Source organism: Pelmatolapia mariae, linkage group LG3_W (assembly GCF_036321145.2).
Source record: "Pelmatolapia mariae isolate MD_Pm_ZW linkage group LG3_W, Pm_UMD_F_2, whole genome shotgun sequence".
NCBI lineage: Eukaryota > Metazoa > Chordata > Actinopteri > Cichliformes > Cichlidae > Pelmatolapia > Pelmatolapia mariae.
The window spans coordinates 76,104,781-76,121,185 of record NC_086229.1 but is presented as its reverse complement, the minus strand read 5'-3'; the positions used below and the strand labels follow the sequence as shown (position 1 = coordinate 76,121,185).

At 37.5% G+C, this 16,405-nt stretch overlaps 1 protein-coding gene across 1 annotated transcript in view; it reads right to left on the bottom strand.

Moving 5' to 3' along the window:
* LOC134623985 (Fc receptor-like protein 5) overlaps window positions 1-16,405 on the bottom strand; it is a gene marked incomplete at its 3' end in the record, with an annotated part of 68,646 nt that extends 52,241 nt beyond the window's left edge. Inside the window, exons 1-2 of the mRNA XM_063468983.2 lie at window positions 16,377-16,405; window positions 14,150-14,182 (exon numbers count right to left, since the gene is read on the bottom strand). Of these exons, the coding sequence (XP_063325053.2) occupies window positions 14,150-14,182; window positions 16,377-16,392 (49 nt within the window). The remainder of the gene's footprint in view (window positions 1-14,149; window positions 14,183-16,376) is intronic.

The following is a 16,405-nucleotide window of genomic DNA, read 5'->3' as shown; positions in this document are numbered from 1 at the left end:
TACTTTCCTGGATGATTGAGAATGCATCAAGACTTGTGAAGGTCCTTTTGATGTAAGCTTCCTGCCCAGCAGGAGGTCTCTGACACACACATACACACACACACACACACACACACACACACACACACACACACACACACACACACACACACACACACACACACACATATGCATACAGTCTTTGTAACCAAGGGGGTTTATGAGGGGAGGTACTATTGTTTTGTGTGAACTGTGTTCTCAATAAAAGGCAGCAGGAGGAGGCCATCGTCGGGGTCATTTTCGTGCAGGACACAGATGAGGCCTCCCTTGCGCAAGTAATCGATCGATCGCTGACTGTCTTGTTTTCTTTCATGATGAATAAGTCTCTAGAACTATCGGGTTTGTGGAAACAGACCCAACAGAGTGTGTCACACTTGTAGTTATTGTATAACAAACAGCTTCTTCTGGCTCTCACTGATTTTCCATGAACTGAACCTTAAACCACTGATCCACTAATGGATCTGTTCTACACTGGAGGTTCTTCTAGCTGTAGTATCATTAAAGACATTATGACACATGAACACCTTTACTTTTCATTAATTAAAATAAATAAATGCCATGAACAACAATTACAGGAAAGAATCTAAGTGGAACCTGTAATGTAGCAGAACAGTCTCTAATAAAATGAGGTTATATTGTAGTCAAACCTGAAACGTCGAGGAATTAATGTAAAAATGCTAAAAACAAAGGAAGTAACTGATCTGCAGTGATAAACTCCACATGTGCAGCCATGAGGTCAAGATGGGACAGACTGGGATTATTACATTTGGACTGAATTCTTTCAAATTAACAAAATATTTTCCAGATGTTTCACTAAGTGATTATTAAATATCTTTATAATGACACTAAAATATATTTGAAACTACTTTTGATCCTAAACACAAAATAAACCTACGGTGCTTTTGAAAGACAAAGTGTTTGGTTGAGTTGATGAAACATTGTTCAGTATAAATTAAAATATGTGAAATATGTCCAACTCACTTATTACTCTCAATGTGGTGATGTCACTCCACTCTGTCCAGGAAGAACTTCTTGTGGCCCGACAGCTGTATTCTCCACCATCAGACTCAGTAACACTGCTGATTGTATATTCACTGGATGTTGGAGGTGTGTTTAACCCGTTTCGTCTCCATTCATACGTCCACTGAGCTCTTTCACCTCCATGAATCTCACATCTGACAGTGACTGTGGTACCTCTGTATATCTCACCGTTGTATATCTGAGTGTAGTGTGGCTGCAGGGTCACAGTGGGCTTAGGAGGATCTGTTCAAATAGAAAATATCACATCATCAGACTTCTAGAAATATAAAATGATCATTAAAGCTTTCCTGGTTTTATTGCTCTTATTACTGGTAATCACGTTTTGTTTTGTTTTTTTTATCCCAGTGACAATTTGACTGAAAATCAATAATAAAAAGGTAAAAAGAAAAAAAAAATCTGATTAAACCTGGTAATTTGCTGATATTTAGAATCTACCAGCAGAGTGACTGAAAACAACCAGGTTTGCACAAATCTAATCTGTGAGACTGAACATCAACACATAAAAACACAATATCATGTAAACAACTTGTGTTTCTCAGATTTTACATCGAAAAAAAGAAGTTTTATACTCGCACTATTTACTGATTTCTACATCTTTACATTTGCATATTTCTACATTTATGAACATATAATCCAGAGTTGTCAGTTGGCTGTTCTCCTTCTGAATAACCTGAGACCTTACTTTCCTGTCAGGTATAAAATCCCTAACATATTATACACAATATCCATTTTACTTTAACTGTTTTTAACAAATTAAATTTTTACTTTCTTTTTCACTGTTGTAAATATAAAAATTCCTGCGCTGTCTCATAGTGTAAGGCCCTATTTTCACTTTTTATGCTGCTCTAACACAACAATTTGCTTTGTGGATCAATAAAGTATCTATCTATCAGTATTGACCTGTTTAATATGTGTCCTATGTTGTAAACTCACTGTGCTAACAGCTGGATTATTCACTCACATTAGGAACAACATGTAGAAAGAATTTACCGACTGTTACGCCCCTCAAAACAGAAACGCAAAACAACACGGGAAAGGTGTGTAATGCACGCAAAAACCACAAAGTTGCTGCTGAATTGACAAGGTTTATTTTTCCAAAGCTGAAAAAAAGGAAAAGACTCGCAATAAACACAGCTGAGCCAGGAAGCTAAAAGCATCAGGGTCTCCAAGGCCAAAATAACAAACAAAAACTCTCCCCCTTACAAAACACAGGGTAAAACGTCCCTGATCAAGAAAAGGAAGATGCAATGCCTGAGCTTCCTGGCTGTCCACAAAACAGGAGAAAATTGGGTCAATAAAAGTGGCAGAGAACGACTGCCTGCTTCCGCTCTGCTGAAAACTGATGAAAACTCCACATGTGCAACAACTGAGCTGAATAAACTGGGATCATTACATTTCTGTTTCATTTTTTATGAAATTTATTTACAGAATATGGTTTTCACTCCACATGCTTCTGTCACAGTCCTGGGTCGGGAACCAGTGTTTTGATTTTGTATTACAGTGGTCCCTCGCTATAACACGGTTCACCTTTCGCGGCCTCACCGGGACCGTGAGTCATTTGATACCAGGCAGCGAGAGTTGAGGCTGAAGTGTGAAATTTATGGTTTTTTTGAGTTTTTATTGTTAACTCTGTTTCCCTGGATCTTTTCCTGGTTGTTATTAGTAAATTATGAGCTTTGCCGGTGTAGCCCGAGAATACCCCGAGATTCCCACAACAGCACTAAAAACCCTGTTGCCATTTCTGACATCATAACTGTGTGAAACTGAGTTTTCTGCAGTGCAGCTTCCAAAACAAAATTGCGGAGCAGACTGAGCAAAAGCAACACACTTCAGGTGTCACTGTCCCCCATTATGTCCAGGTGGGACCGTCTCGTTGCAGAGAAACAAGCACAGGGCTCTCACTGAATTAGCGTCATGGTGAATTATATATTTTCATGGACTTTATTTTTATCTTTTTGTAGTTTTGTGTCTTATTTTGAAATAAATATTTACGTGTTACAATAGCGATCAGAGCATCAAGGAGAGAGGATCTTACTCTCAGTGTTGTTGGCGCATTTCAGGAGGACGCTGCTAATAAAGTTACACAATTACACAGTGAATTCATGTTTATTATTAAATTTACAAAACACCACAGTTTTTGTCTTGGTCGTATCATTTTAATTTGATGTATTTATCTGTGACAGCTTAAAGGTCGGTCCGTGAAAATACTGTCTGACATTATCCGGTCCGTAGCGCAAGAAAGATTGCAAGAAAGGACCGCTGCTGTCCAGTACAGAATGCACTCAGCTTGTCAAGTTTACATAAATCTTTGATTGCTAGCAGTGTGACTCTGAAGTGCTGCACTGTATGTTTGTACGTTTTCTCCCCAACAAACAAAACACTGGCGACAAAACGTTTTATACCGTCAAAGGCAACCGCAGGTGTCTTTGGTTTCATTCTTTAATTTTGGACTTATTTTTCTAGAAGGTTTAAACTTTGAGAGCGTTTAAACAGGAGAGAAAACTGTGAAAATGTTCATGCCTGTCTGAGAAAAGTGAATAAAGTGTGTAGTCAGGGGTTTACAGCCTTAAAACATCTATAATAATTGTAAAAAATAAAGTTGACTACTTCGCAGATTTCACCTGTCGTGGATTATTTTTAGAATTTGACTCCTGACATAAACGAGGGAACACTGTGTTTTCTTGTTCCCCACTCAGTCGTGTCCAGGCTTGGTATCGTCACTGATTTCTAGAAGTCGATTCGATTTGAATCTGGGAAATTTTGTCTCAGACAGTCAGAAACATTATAATTCTGATCACTTATCAGGACATATCCATATTTTTATGTCTATATAAACAAAGCTGACACTTGTGAGACTTTATCAAAGGTGTGAGCATCACAGAAGGTGCCTGCTCTCATTTACTGTTTTAGCAGGTTGGCGGTTGTCGAAATCTTGTGGTTTAACATGAGACTCTCGCGTTTCGGACAAAATACATTTATATTTAAAAATCGATTCAGGATTTTAATGAATTAATATCAAGTTATTCAAGCTAGAATCGATTTTAATCAGAAAATAGATCATCAAAACCCACCCTAGTCGTGTCTTTTGTCTCTCTGGTCTCTGTGCTCCGTGTTCCCTTTGTTCAGTATAGTCCGTGTCTGTGTTATACTTCCTGTTTTACTTTGATGGTCGCTTGTCCTTTGTCAGTGTTTCTAGTTTTGCTTCACCCTGGTCTCGCCTGTTCTCCCCTCGTGTGTCTCATTCCCTCATTTCGCTCAGTGTATTTTAGACCTGTGTTTCTCTCTGTCAGTGTCACATCGTCCCCTCACCATGCTGCGTGTTTCCGTGCTCCCTGAGATCTCTGTCGCTAGTTTACAGGTTTCCCAGTGTTTTTGTTTTTGTTCCCAGTTTTTACTTTTATTTTGGTTTTGCAAGTTTTTTTCTTTTCGTGAACATTATACCACTGCAATAAAGCAGCATTTTAAGTTCATTCCTCTGATGATTGTTTTGCGTTTGTGTCCTACATCCTCCCTGCCACTCAGCCGTATCATAACACTGTGAGCGATTTACTCTACTTTTGATACTAAAATAAGAACAAAGCCTGCAGTTTTATTGAACGACATGATATTTTGTTGTGTTTTTGCATTAAACATTGTGCAATAGAATTTTTTTTTTTAAAAAAAGGTGAAATATGCCCAACTTACATGACACAGTCAGTGTGATGATGTCACTCCACTGTGTTAACAAATACCCCAGAAACCCACAGTACTGTTGAAATTATTTTGTTTTGTTTGTGAAATTAAAATGAGAGAAATATGTTCAACTTACATAAGACAGTCAATGTAATGACATCACTCCACTCTGTCCAGGAAGAACTTCTTCTGCCCCGGCAGCTGTATCCTCCACTGTCAGACCAAGTAGCTCTGATGATTTTGTATTCACTGGATGTTGGAGGTGTGTTTAACTGGCCTTGTCTCCATTCATACGTCCACTGAGCTCCTTCACCTCCCCGAATCTCACATCTCACAGTGACTGTCTCACCTCTGTATATCACATCACTGTATATCTGAGTCCAGGATGGCTGCAGGAACACAGTGGGCTTCGGAGGAGCTGTTCAAATAAAAAGATATCATTAGCAGTCTGATAATTTGACTTGAAAATCAACAATAAAACATTTTGTTTTTATTAAATAAATTAAACCAGGTAATTTACTGATCTTTATATTTGGCTGTTTACTTATTTCTACATATTTACATTTACATATTTATACATTTATGAACATGTAAGCTATGAGCTGTAAGTTAGCTGTTGTTTGCAAACAATGCTGTTAAACTTCCAATACATCCAGATAATCTTCATTCAGAAAAAAAAAATGAATTCTTTCTTTGCTGTAAATTCATGATATTTAATTTGGGAATTACAAGATGAACAAATCAAAAAACTGCTGCTATGAGTAAACATACCAGCAGTTAGAGAAAGGCTAACGTAGCAGAGCAGTCTCTCCTAAAATGAGGCCAAATTGTAGTCAAATGGAAACTTTGAGGAATTGGAAAAAATAAAAATGCTAAAACAAAAGATCTGCATCATGACTCTGAGCTGCAGTGATGAAAAGCAACTGAGCTGAATAAACTGGGATAATTAAATGTAGTTTTTCAACAAATGTACTGAATATGTTTTTCTTTCCCAGATGTTTCACTGTCAGTGATCACTGTATGTTGTTATAATTAAATTAAAAGCTGTTTTATGCTACTTTTGATACTAAATTAACAACAAAACCTGTAGTGTTGTTGAAATACAAAGTATTTTGTTGTGTTTTTGGATGAAACATTGTGCAGTAAAAATTAAAATGAGTGAAATGTGTCCAACTTACATAATACTGCGAATGTGATGGTATCACTCCACTCTGTCCAGGAAAAGCTTCTTCTGCCCCGGCAGCTGTATCGTCCACTGTCAGACTCAGTAGCTCTGATGGTTCTGTATTCGCTGGATGTTGGAGGTGTGTTTAACTCTGCTGGTCTCCATTCATACGTCCACTGAGCTCCTTCACCTCCCTCAATCTCACATGTGACAGTGACTGTCTCACCGCTGTATATCTGAGTCCAGGATGGCTGCAGGGTCACAGCGGGCTTAGTGGGAACTGTTCACATAATAATGATTCAGTTAGAAGAGAAATATGAAAACTCTGCTGTTTATAATGTAAGAGTAGAGAGACTGCAAAGCAAATGATTCACAGACAGTCTGAAGTCTGAAAATCAAAACAAAGTCACAATGAAACAATTTATAGCTTTCACACTGTAACACAACATTTTAACATAAAATGTAGTAGAATTTACTTTGTAAAGTTATATTTTATTTATACTCTAAAACTCACAGATTTTTCTGCTTTACTTTTACTTTGAGGTTAAAATCAGCGTGGATAACCAGAACACTGATGAAGCTGGGAGCCAGTCTGAAAAATGGGAGCGCTGGGATCCTATGTGATGTGATGTGTTCGAGCTCAAAGCCTGACAGCTTAAATCTGTTTGGTCTGCAGTCATTCAGCTGATTGTTTGCTGAGACTGTTGCAGTAATCTAGGCAGGGGCACCGTAAGAGGAAGAAAAGTGATGAGGAGTCTAAGAGCCTGTGACTGACAGGAGCCCAGGAAAGAACAGGTAACTAGTTTTTAATGAAAATTATTCAACTATCACCACAAAATAATGTTTGCTTCACATGGTACTTTTAAATGATTATATTTAATTGTGTTAGTTTTGTTTTTTTCAACAAAGAAGAAAATCCGCCTCTCCCTTCCTATTTTCATGATTTGGTTTGGTCCAGGTGCAGCTGATGCTGAGGCTAGAGCAGCACCTCTGCAGGACAAAGACTGTAGGATGGGTCTGTTAGAAGTAAGGTCTGTTTTTTTAAAAAGAAAAGTGAGACCAGTGGAAATTAAACTCAGAGGAAGTCTGCAAGAAAAGCTTTCCTACTATTAGCCAACTTACTTCACTTCTAACAGAAAACAATGTGTTTGTGTGTTTTTTAGCCAACATGCAGTTAGTTAGTGCAGTCAGACCCTTTGTACATATGTATGTTAAATCACTTATCTGCTGACCTGCTGGCAAGACAAACAGATCAAACCTCTGGCTCAGGCTGAGCTGTCCCACTGCCTCTCCCCACACCCACACTCCTGAAACTGAACCAGCCCACTGATATCTGAAGGAGGAGGTGAGTCTTTTATGTCAAATGTGTCTAGTTGAGGGAGGCCCTTTGGGAATTGGATTTTTTTCTACACAACATTTATTTGGTAATCAAAGAGTAATTTGAAGGGCAGACTGTGCCACAGTTCAGGCAAAACAATCACAAAGGCCCAGTCTTAGTCTTAGCCTGTGTTTTAGTCTGCTTCTAGGAACAATTAGAAGAAACTTATCAGCTGACCTTCGAGTTCTGTTTGGAGTTTGTTTATTTAAACGATCAGAGAGCTCTGAGGGAGTGAATCCATTCAGAGACTTAAAAACAAACAGTTAAACAATCATTAGAGCCTGACTGCTACCAAAATAAAGCATATCACACTAGCCTGGATGAAATAAATGCATGAATTACTTTCTCAAAGTGAGCAGATGACAAAACGTCCTTCATTTTTGCAAAGGCCCTCAGGAGGCAGAGTCTGGCTTTTACAACAGAATTTATTTATTTCTCAAATGAGAAACTGTCATCAAAGATCACCTGCAGAGTTTTTACAAAGAGAGTTCTGAACTTTTTCAGAGGAACAAGGTTACACTTAAGAGCAAAACGAGGTTCAGGAGGTTCAAATAATACGATTTGTTTTTTGATTGTTTACATTCCAAAAGTTTATTGGCAAACATGATTTTATGTCATCAAGGCAGTTTAGCAAAACTTTTAAATAGACTGTAAAACTCATGTCATCTGTTGGAAGGGTGTTTGATAGGAGTTTGATGGGCAGCAAACATTAAAATCCCCAAGAGTTAGAATGCAGTCAAATCTTTATATGATTTCAAGTAAAAGGGTGGAAATAAAATCCTTGTTTAACTTGAGGGGATGATAAACAAGCACAGGAGGAGACAGATCCACCATAAATAATTATAGTTCAGAGCTGCCATAAATATCAGCAGTGAGGTGTTGGCAGATAAAAGGGTTAAAATAGATGCAAGACCTCTGCTGTAACCAGGTTCCTGCAGGAAGCTGCCTGTGACTGTTGCAGGTGGTGAGAGCTTTCAGTCAGCTGAAAGAATTAAAACCTTTTTAGTTCCATCAGGTCTCAGCACAGAGACATATTTTAATTGGCTTTACTTTGTTTAAAAATGTATATCCAAATAATTACTTAGGTTATATTTGCCACTATTTAATAGCATAATTACAAACAGTAATTTAAGCAGTAAAAATGTCTTCTGCACCATTTTATAGAGAAGAATTTAAATTTCAATCATTAAAAATATAAAAATGTAATAAATGGTTTGTACACATGTCATGGGTCTTGTGCAAAATTTAAAAAGAAACAAAAAATAAAACAGTTTATCTAATCATAATATTCATCCATGTGTGCACAGTGTTATGTTTTTAGCATCGGCATGGTTTGCAATATTAACGTGGTCTCTGTGGTTCCTCTGAATCCAGGTGTGAGGAAATAAGACATGTAAAATAGTGTCTTTGTCTTTAAATGATGAAACATTTTTTATTATTTTTGAATTATTTCCTAAAAAGATAAATATATGACTGCTTTTGTCTTGTGACAAGGAGACAAAATTTATGTTTCTTTCACTTCTGAATTTTTGTTGTTGTTGTTGTCTTGAAATCTTCCAGCAGAGATCAGCTGGTGGCAGCATGTGTTCAGTCGAGGAGATTCAATGACAACGTTACAGTTTTGTCTGAGTGTAGCTGGAGGACATTAGCTGACATTTAGTTTGAACCTCACACAGACAATCATTAAGAGAAATCATCACAGGTCACATGGTCTAAGTGCAAGTACTGCGTATTATTATTATCTGTCCAAGAAGAAGCATAAATGAGACTGAGCCCCTTCTAGTGTACACAGTAGTAGATTTGCCACCATTTGTTTTCTACAACATTTGATATAAATAAATTTTTTTTAGCAGTGTCTTCATACTGAGACTTTGTAAAATAATCATAAATGTAAACGTGTGACAGGAAACAGTTAAAAACATTAAGCAGGCTGGGCCCAGCAAAATGTATAACTTATAAAACCTTATGAAGCAGGTCTTTAAGAAATTGTGTTCTGACGTTTAACAAAACCATTATTTGTCATTCATTTAAAATTAATAAATAAATTCATGTCATGAACATCAGTTAGTGGAATCAATCTAAGTGTAACCTCTAATGAGAAAGGCTAATGTAGCAGACCAGTCTCTAATAAAATGAGGCCAAATTACAGTCAAACCTGAAACTTCAATGAATTAACTTCAAAAATGCTAAAAACAAAGGAACTAACTGATCTCACTGCACATGTGAAGCTACTGAGGTGAAGAAACTGGGAAAATTACATTTGTATTTCATTTTTTGTTCATAGTTCATACAAACAAAATCTTTTTCATTCTTCAGATGTTTCATTTTGAGTGATTAATGTTTATTTCTATAAGTACATCAATACTTTTTTTTACTACTTTTGATAATAAACAAAAAAGCCTTCAGTGTTGTTGAAAGACAGATTATTTTGTCTTTTTTAATGAAACATTCTGGAAAATAAATTAAAACATATAGTGTGAGTGAAATTTCTCCAACTTACGTTTTACATTCAGTGTGATGATATCACTCCACTCTGTCCAGGAAGAGCTTCTTCTGCCCCGGCAGCTGTATTCTCCACCATCAGACTCAGTAACTGTGATGATTCTGTATTCTCTGGATGTTGGATGTATGCTTGACTGGCCTTGTCTCCATTCATACGTCCACTGAGCTCCTTCACCTCCCTGAATCTCACATCTGACAGTGACTGTCTCACCGCTGTATATCTGAGGCCAGGATGGCTGCAGGGTCACAGTGGGCTCAGGAGGAGCTGTTCAAATAAAAAATATATCATTAGCAGAATTATAGAAAATCATCATTGAAACTGTCCTGTTTTGGGGTTTTTTTTGCTCTTGTTATTGATAATTATCATTTTTAATCATTTTTATTTGAAAAATTAAAAAAGGTAATTTGATGATATTTAGAATCAGCAGAGTGAATGACAACAATCAATAACCCTGAGTTTTCTGTTTCTGTCTCACTTTGTGTCTTCTGTGTGTTTTGGTCTTAATGTTGTTTTTATAAATCTGTGGAATAATTGAAACATCTTTTATGTATAAAAACTTTTTTTTGTTCTGTGGCTGATTGTGACTCAGAGTAAATGGATGTCTTTTCATGTTGGGTCTCTGCCTTCTAGAGAGGACATGACTGTAATACAGCTGAGTTTCTTTTACTCCTGAATTTGTTTTGCTATTGTCTGAAATGTTCCAGCAGAGAAGCAGCTGATGGCAGCATCTGTTCAGCATCTGTTCAGCATCTGTTCAGCCAAAGTGTTTCAACAACAACATTTAAAGTTTTGTCTGAGTTTTTTTGGAGGACAGTAGCTCACATTCAGTTTTGAAACAGTGATGCAAACTCTGCATTTGCAGCCAAAGACATAAAAAAATTGGGAAAGTTTATTATTTCATGTGAAAAAATTAGATTTTTTTCTATTCCAGATGTTTCACTGTGAGTGATTACTGAATGGTTTTATAATGGCATTAAACACTGTTGTACAAAGCTTTAGACACTAAACTAAAAAAAGAAACACACAGTACTTTTGAAATTATTTTGTTTTGTTTTTGAAATTAAAATGAGAGAAATATGTTTAACTTACGTAATACAGTCAATGTGATGACATCACTCCACAAAGAACCTGGGCCCCGGCATCTGTATTCTCCACCATCAGACTCAGTAGCGCTGCTGATTCTGTATTCTCTGGATGCTGGATGTATGCTTACTTGGCCTCGACTCCATTCATACGTCCACTGAGCTCCTTCACCTCCCTGAATCTCACATCTGACAGTGACTGTCTCACCGCTGTATATCTGAGTCCAGGATGGCTGCAGGAACACAGTGGGCTTAGGAGGAGCTGTTCAAATAAAAACATAACATTAGCAGACTGATAATTTTGACATGAAAATCAACAATACATTTTAAAAAATAAATTAAACCAGGTAATTTAATGATGTTTATATTCCACTATTTGCTTTTTTTCTACATCGTTACATTTACATATTACACATTTATAAACATATAATCCATGAGTCATCAGTTAGCTGTTGTTTTCTAACAATGCTGTTAAACCTCCAGTAATCGATTCAAAGCTGGAGGCTGCTCTGCTCTCATAAACTGATTAATAATAAAATATAAATGATGAAATACAAAGTTTTCATGTGGCACCAAAGTCAAAACTAGACTGGCAAAGAAAAGCTAAGAGTAAAGGTTCAGTAACCAGGAAAGGAGCACAAACTGTTTTTTAAATCACTCTAAAAATACAAAACAGCACCATGAACTCCTCTGTGTCTGTAAGTGATCTGAAGACTGAACACAGGTGAAACGATGTACTGAGCCTAATAATTAATAATGTGACAGATTAAGTGGTTTAAGTATTGGTGAATAGTGAATATTGATTTTCATTACAATTAGGAGAAGACTTTTTTCAATTCTCAAATTTTTTTAAACTCATCAGTTTCCTGAATGACGACTGAATCGCTTTTAGTTGTGACTAAACTTGTGTTTCTTCTCCTTCCTCTGCAGGTGTAGCTGCCTCCATCAGAGACAGAGATTGCACTCTTAGAGCTAAAAGAGATGATCTCATTTTTCAGATGAGGTTTTTCTGAGCTCATATTCTATGTCAGCAGAATCCTTCATATCACAGGTCAGCGTCACACTGCCCCCTGCTGGTGTGGTTGTGCTGTCTGCTGTCAGAGTGGCCTTGATTTTAAGTTCTGTAACTTAGAAAAATGTGAGGCTATTATTGTGGTCCTTTTAGTGGAAGAAGGAAAAACCCACCACATCTGCCACACAGATGTTCCAGCTGCAGTTTTATTTCCTACTGCAACTGTGACTCAAATACAAGTTGAAGAGCAGGTGAGCCTGGCAGAGTAATACGCCACCTGGTGGTTTGTTCTGAGTGTGACAGAAAGCCTGAGCCTGTGAGCCTGAGCTCAGGGTTAATGAAACCTTGACTTACAGAAAACCTTCCACACTCATCTGTGGATCTGTCACAGCAGACGTGCAGCAAAGGTCACAAGTAATAAAACAGGTGAGCTGTAACTTGATCACTTGTCTGCATTTTAAGTGCTTCATGCAAAACTTTAAGACTTTCCAGCTGATAATATCTGTGCACACAGATGTTTTTACATATTTACAAACCTGATTACACACACAGATAATAAAATGCACACGAGGGTTAATATATGTACACATGACTTTGCTACAGTAAAATCTCCAAACTAAGCTACTATCATAGAAACACCAAATTAGAGAAAAAGTATTTTGTGTCCATTCTTCCAGTAGAGTCCACAGACTTGTAAATATGTGTCTCTGTAACAATGAGTGGAGCGCAGAGGTGGGAACTCAAATGCAGGAGGCAAAATAACTTAAATAAAACTGAACGTTAATACCTAAATAGTCTAAAAATGGAAACATACAAAGAATCAAAACGTAAAACTAGAAATAAATAAACTGTCAATAGAAACAACTAAGAGATGAACACACATGAGTGTTCACTGATGCAAAGAATGAAAAGACACAGCAGGACTATTTATACATGAAAGAAATCAAAGGATGAAAGAGACCAAACCTTCAAATTAAAGAGGAAATAATTTTTTAAAAAGCTAAACAAAGACAAGGAAGAAGCACTCAGAGTAAAATGATGAAAGACCATGACAGTCATAAATAATCCGACAGTATATCGACGGTATTTTGTCCAATTTGTTTTACTTGTTACTCTTGTGTATGTGAAGCCTTATTCATTTATGACTTTAACAACTTTTAGAGTTTTTTTTCAAGAGGACACTGAAGCAGACAGCACACCATGAACCTATAAATAACTGAGAGTAAAAATTCACAATAAGACTGATTAAAGTCTTCAGGCAGGACTTTAACTGACTGACCTGTGGTTGAGTCTGTTTTCAGATTAGAGTTGCCTGCATTTACCCTAAACTCATCACGCTGTGCTGTAATAAATTAGATTGATCCTCCAGTTCATCAGCATCTTGTGAATCATAACTGTGATCTGTGAGGATGGACAGATAAATACTCGTGAAAAGGAAATCAGTGAGTTTTAAGGCAACAAACTCTAGTAAATATAAAGTTTGTGTATCGGCTGAGTGAAACATCTGCTCACATGGTTGCACTCTTGATATGATCATTTTAATATTTTAACCAATAATTTCAGTGGAGTGTGAGCTGTATTATATACAATATTTTGTCCCTCAGGTTATTCCTGAAATATAGTTTGTTTCAAGTTTGTTATATGACGGGTCACATTTATTCATCTGCTTCTTCCTGGTCTGTCCATGTCAAAGTCCGCCATCTAGTGGTTAAATGGAGGAAGTGCCAAGTAAGGGCTAGAGCTCCGTGTCTGTGATAGTTCTGCATCTGTTGCTCTTGAGATGGGATAAAGTGTAAGTTTGGGCAGATGATGGATTGTTTCTACATATTAGTGCTCTGTCCTTCTTGTGGGTCTGTGAAGTTTGTTACATTACTACTGTAAGCTAACTGTTAGTGCTTTGTTTTGCCTGTTAGCATAAAACATGTCAGCATGTGGTTCTCCCTACATTACTTGACAGGCTTTGTCCATTTATTGTTAATGTTATGATCTTGCATTGGTCATGTGACATTTGTGCATCTACACTGACATTAAATGTACCTGCTCTGTTTTGTTGTTACAGTTTACAGAATGAAAGTGGTACAAATGGTACATCAGTAAAAGCTCTGAAGAACGCCACAGTCTCCACATGGAGCGCTTACTGAAGCCATTTATGTTTAACTGCACAGGATAACATGTAAACACAGGGAGGATATTATTGAGCACATTATAGGAGATAACAGCTACATATATGAACTGGAAGAAAATAATCATTTCTTACCTTCAGCATTTCCACAGATGACTGTACTGAGCACTAAAATAATGAATAAAACCTCATCAGACATTATACAACTGACAAAATCAAAACAAAAATCAATTAAGACATTAATAAAGATAAACAGTAATAACAGTAATCTGTTTGTCAATAAAATAAAATAAACATAAAAAGTCAAACTGTTGTAACACAGTGTGTAACTATTAGTGTTGGGTAAGTTACTTTAAATTAGTAACTTAGTTACATTACTAGTTGCTTCCATCAAAAGTAACTCAGTTACTTCAAGTTACTCGTTACTTTCAAAGTAACTAGTTACTAGGGAAAGTAACTTTGGTTTTACTCAGAAATCTCTTGCTAATGTGTTGCTTCCGTAACTGGATACCCAGCAAGTTTGCCAGTCTTCTAGCTTGCTTACTTGCCACAAGTGCACTGTGCCACCTACCAATAGAAAGGAAAAAATAATGTGCACATTTCCACGAGAGAAATCCCACGCCTGGACCGTTGTTGACCGCCGCATGATTCTAGCCTACGTCACAGTGTCATGTGCGCTTTTTACATCCAACACAAAAACTGCAGTCGTGGTGCTTTCCATTGCACTCAGAACTTGGAAATTCTGCCTTCTGAATAGGAAGATGTAGGCAACACCAGACTGCAGATGAGCTGCATACAGAGCTGGACTGGGACAAAAAATCAGCCCGGGCATTTTGACTAGAGACCGGCCCACCATTATAGGAAAAATCATAAAGCCTTTGAATGAAAACAAACACTGTTGTGACAGTGATGTACACTGTTCTGATGGTATATATGTATCAATCTATCAATTCTTTGTTGTAAGACTCTAATTATTTATTAAAAGCTAGACATTTTAAATGAGAATAAGGAAGAAAAGTATTTCTTTGTGCCCCCCTCTCCCTGTTAATGCCCTACCTGCCCCCCTGGCAACACTTTGCTAGACCTGCCCCTGCACAGTTACCAGCTGTCAGCTACATAGAAAAGGATCCTGGTGTTATTTGTCTCTCAGAAACAGTTCATAACTTCCCTTCAACTCATTCATGTCACCTAAAAGGTAAACCTGTTTCTCCATCACCTGTTCAGCTCTGATGATTCAGTAAGGACATCTCCTGGTTTCATCTTCATCTTTCCCTCTCACCACATATCCAAACCAAAATCATGACCAGCAGCTGTTACAGCTGTGGCTCCAGCAAACATCAGCTGATACTAAAAATTAATATTAAATAAATTCTAACAACAGCTGATCAAGCTTAAACGTGCTGCTGTTGTTTAGCGCGACATCCGCTGGTTTCCTCTTTCTGGCGCAAAGTGGGCGATAAACAAACAAGAGAGAAAAGCCGATCAGCTGATCATTGATCAATTTCATGATTGAAGTAGAAACAGGAGAGGGAGGGGGAGAGAATGAGAGAAGAAGAGGCAGCTGTGCAGCGTAAAGACAGAATAACTCCAGCTTTGTGTCTCTTTCATTGTAGCTGAAGTCAGGGACAAACTGTGTTCCTTTTCACCTCAGTACGAAACGCGTAATAATTTCTCTGAATACCAGACGATTCTGTTTTTTACAGGACGGTTGGCAACTCTAATAATTAACTTTATGAACAAAATAAAGTTCAACATCAGTAACATCATAGCACCCACGCAGCTGTATAGAAACTCCGTCATGCTAGCTAGTACGCAGTACGAAAACGTCAGCATAACGAAAATAAACTTGGTTTATATCTGAGTCAGATAGACTGCAGGTCATAACTTCTTACCTGAAGTTCAGTTCACCTGATACTCGGACCGGCGGCCGCCTCGGGTCTCTGCTCTTGCCTCCACTTTCCTCATCCACCTGCTGGCCTCCACCACTTGCTAATGTTACTGAATCTGTGGAAGCTCCACGATAGCCACCACATGAAGTAACGAATAACGAGCCTATCTAAATCCCAGTAACGAGTAACGCGTTCCTGATTTTGGCATAATAACTAGTTACCGTGCTCGTTACCACAATAATAACGTAGTTACTGTAACGCGTTACTTAAAACGCGTTAGTCCCAACACTGGTAACTAAAAGTGATGCAAAAAGCAGCAGTGTATCAAACATTTAAACACTTAAAGAATCACAAGTCTGCTTTGTTCCAGCTCTCAGGTAAACAGGTTAAAGCAGTGACACACTGTAATTCTCACAGATCAGAAACATTTTCATTAATCGCTGCCATTCAAACAATGTCAGACGTGTACTTACAGAAAAAGCCCATCATGCAGAGCAAAGAG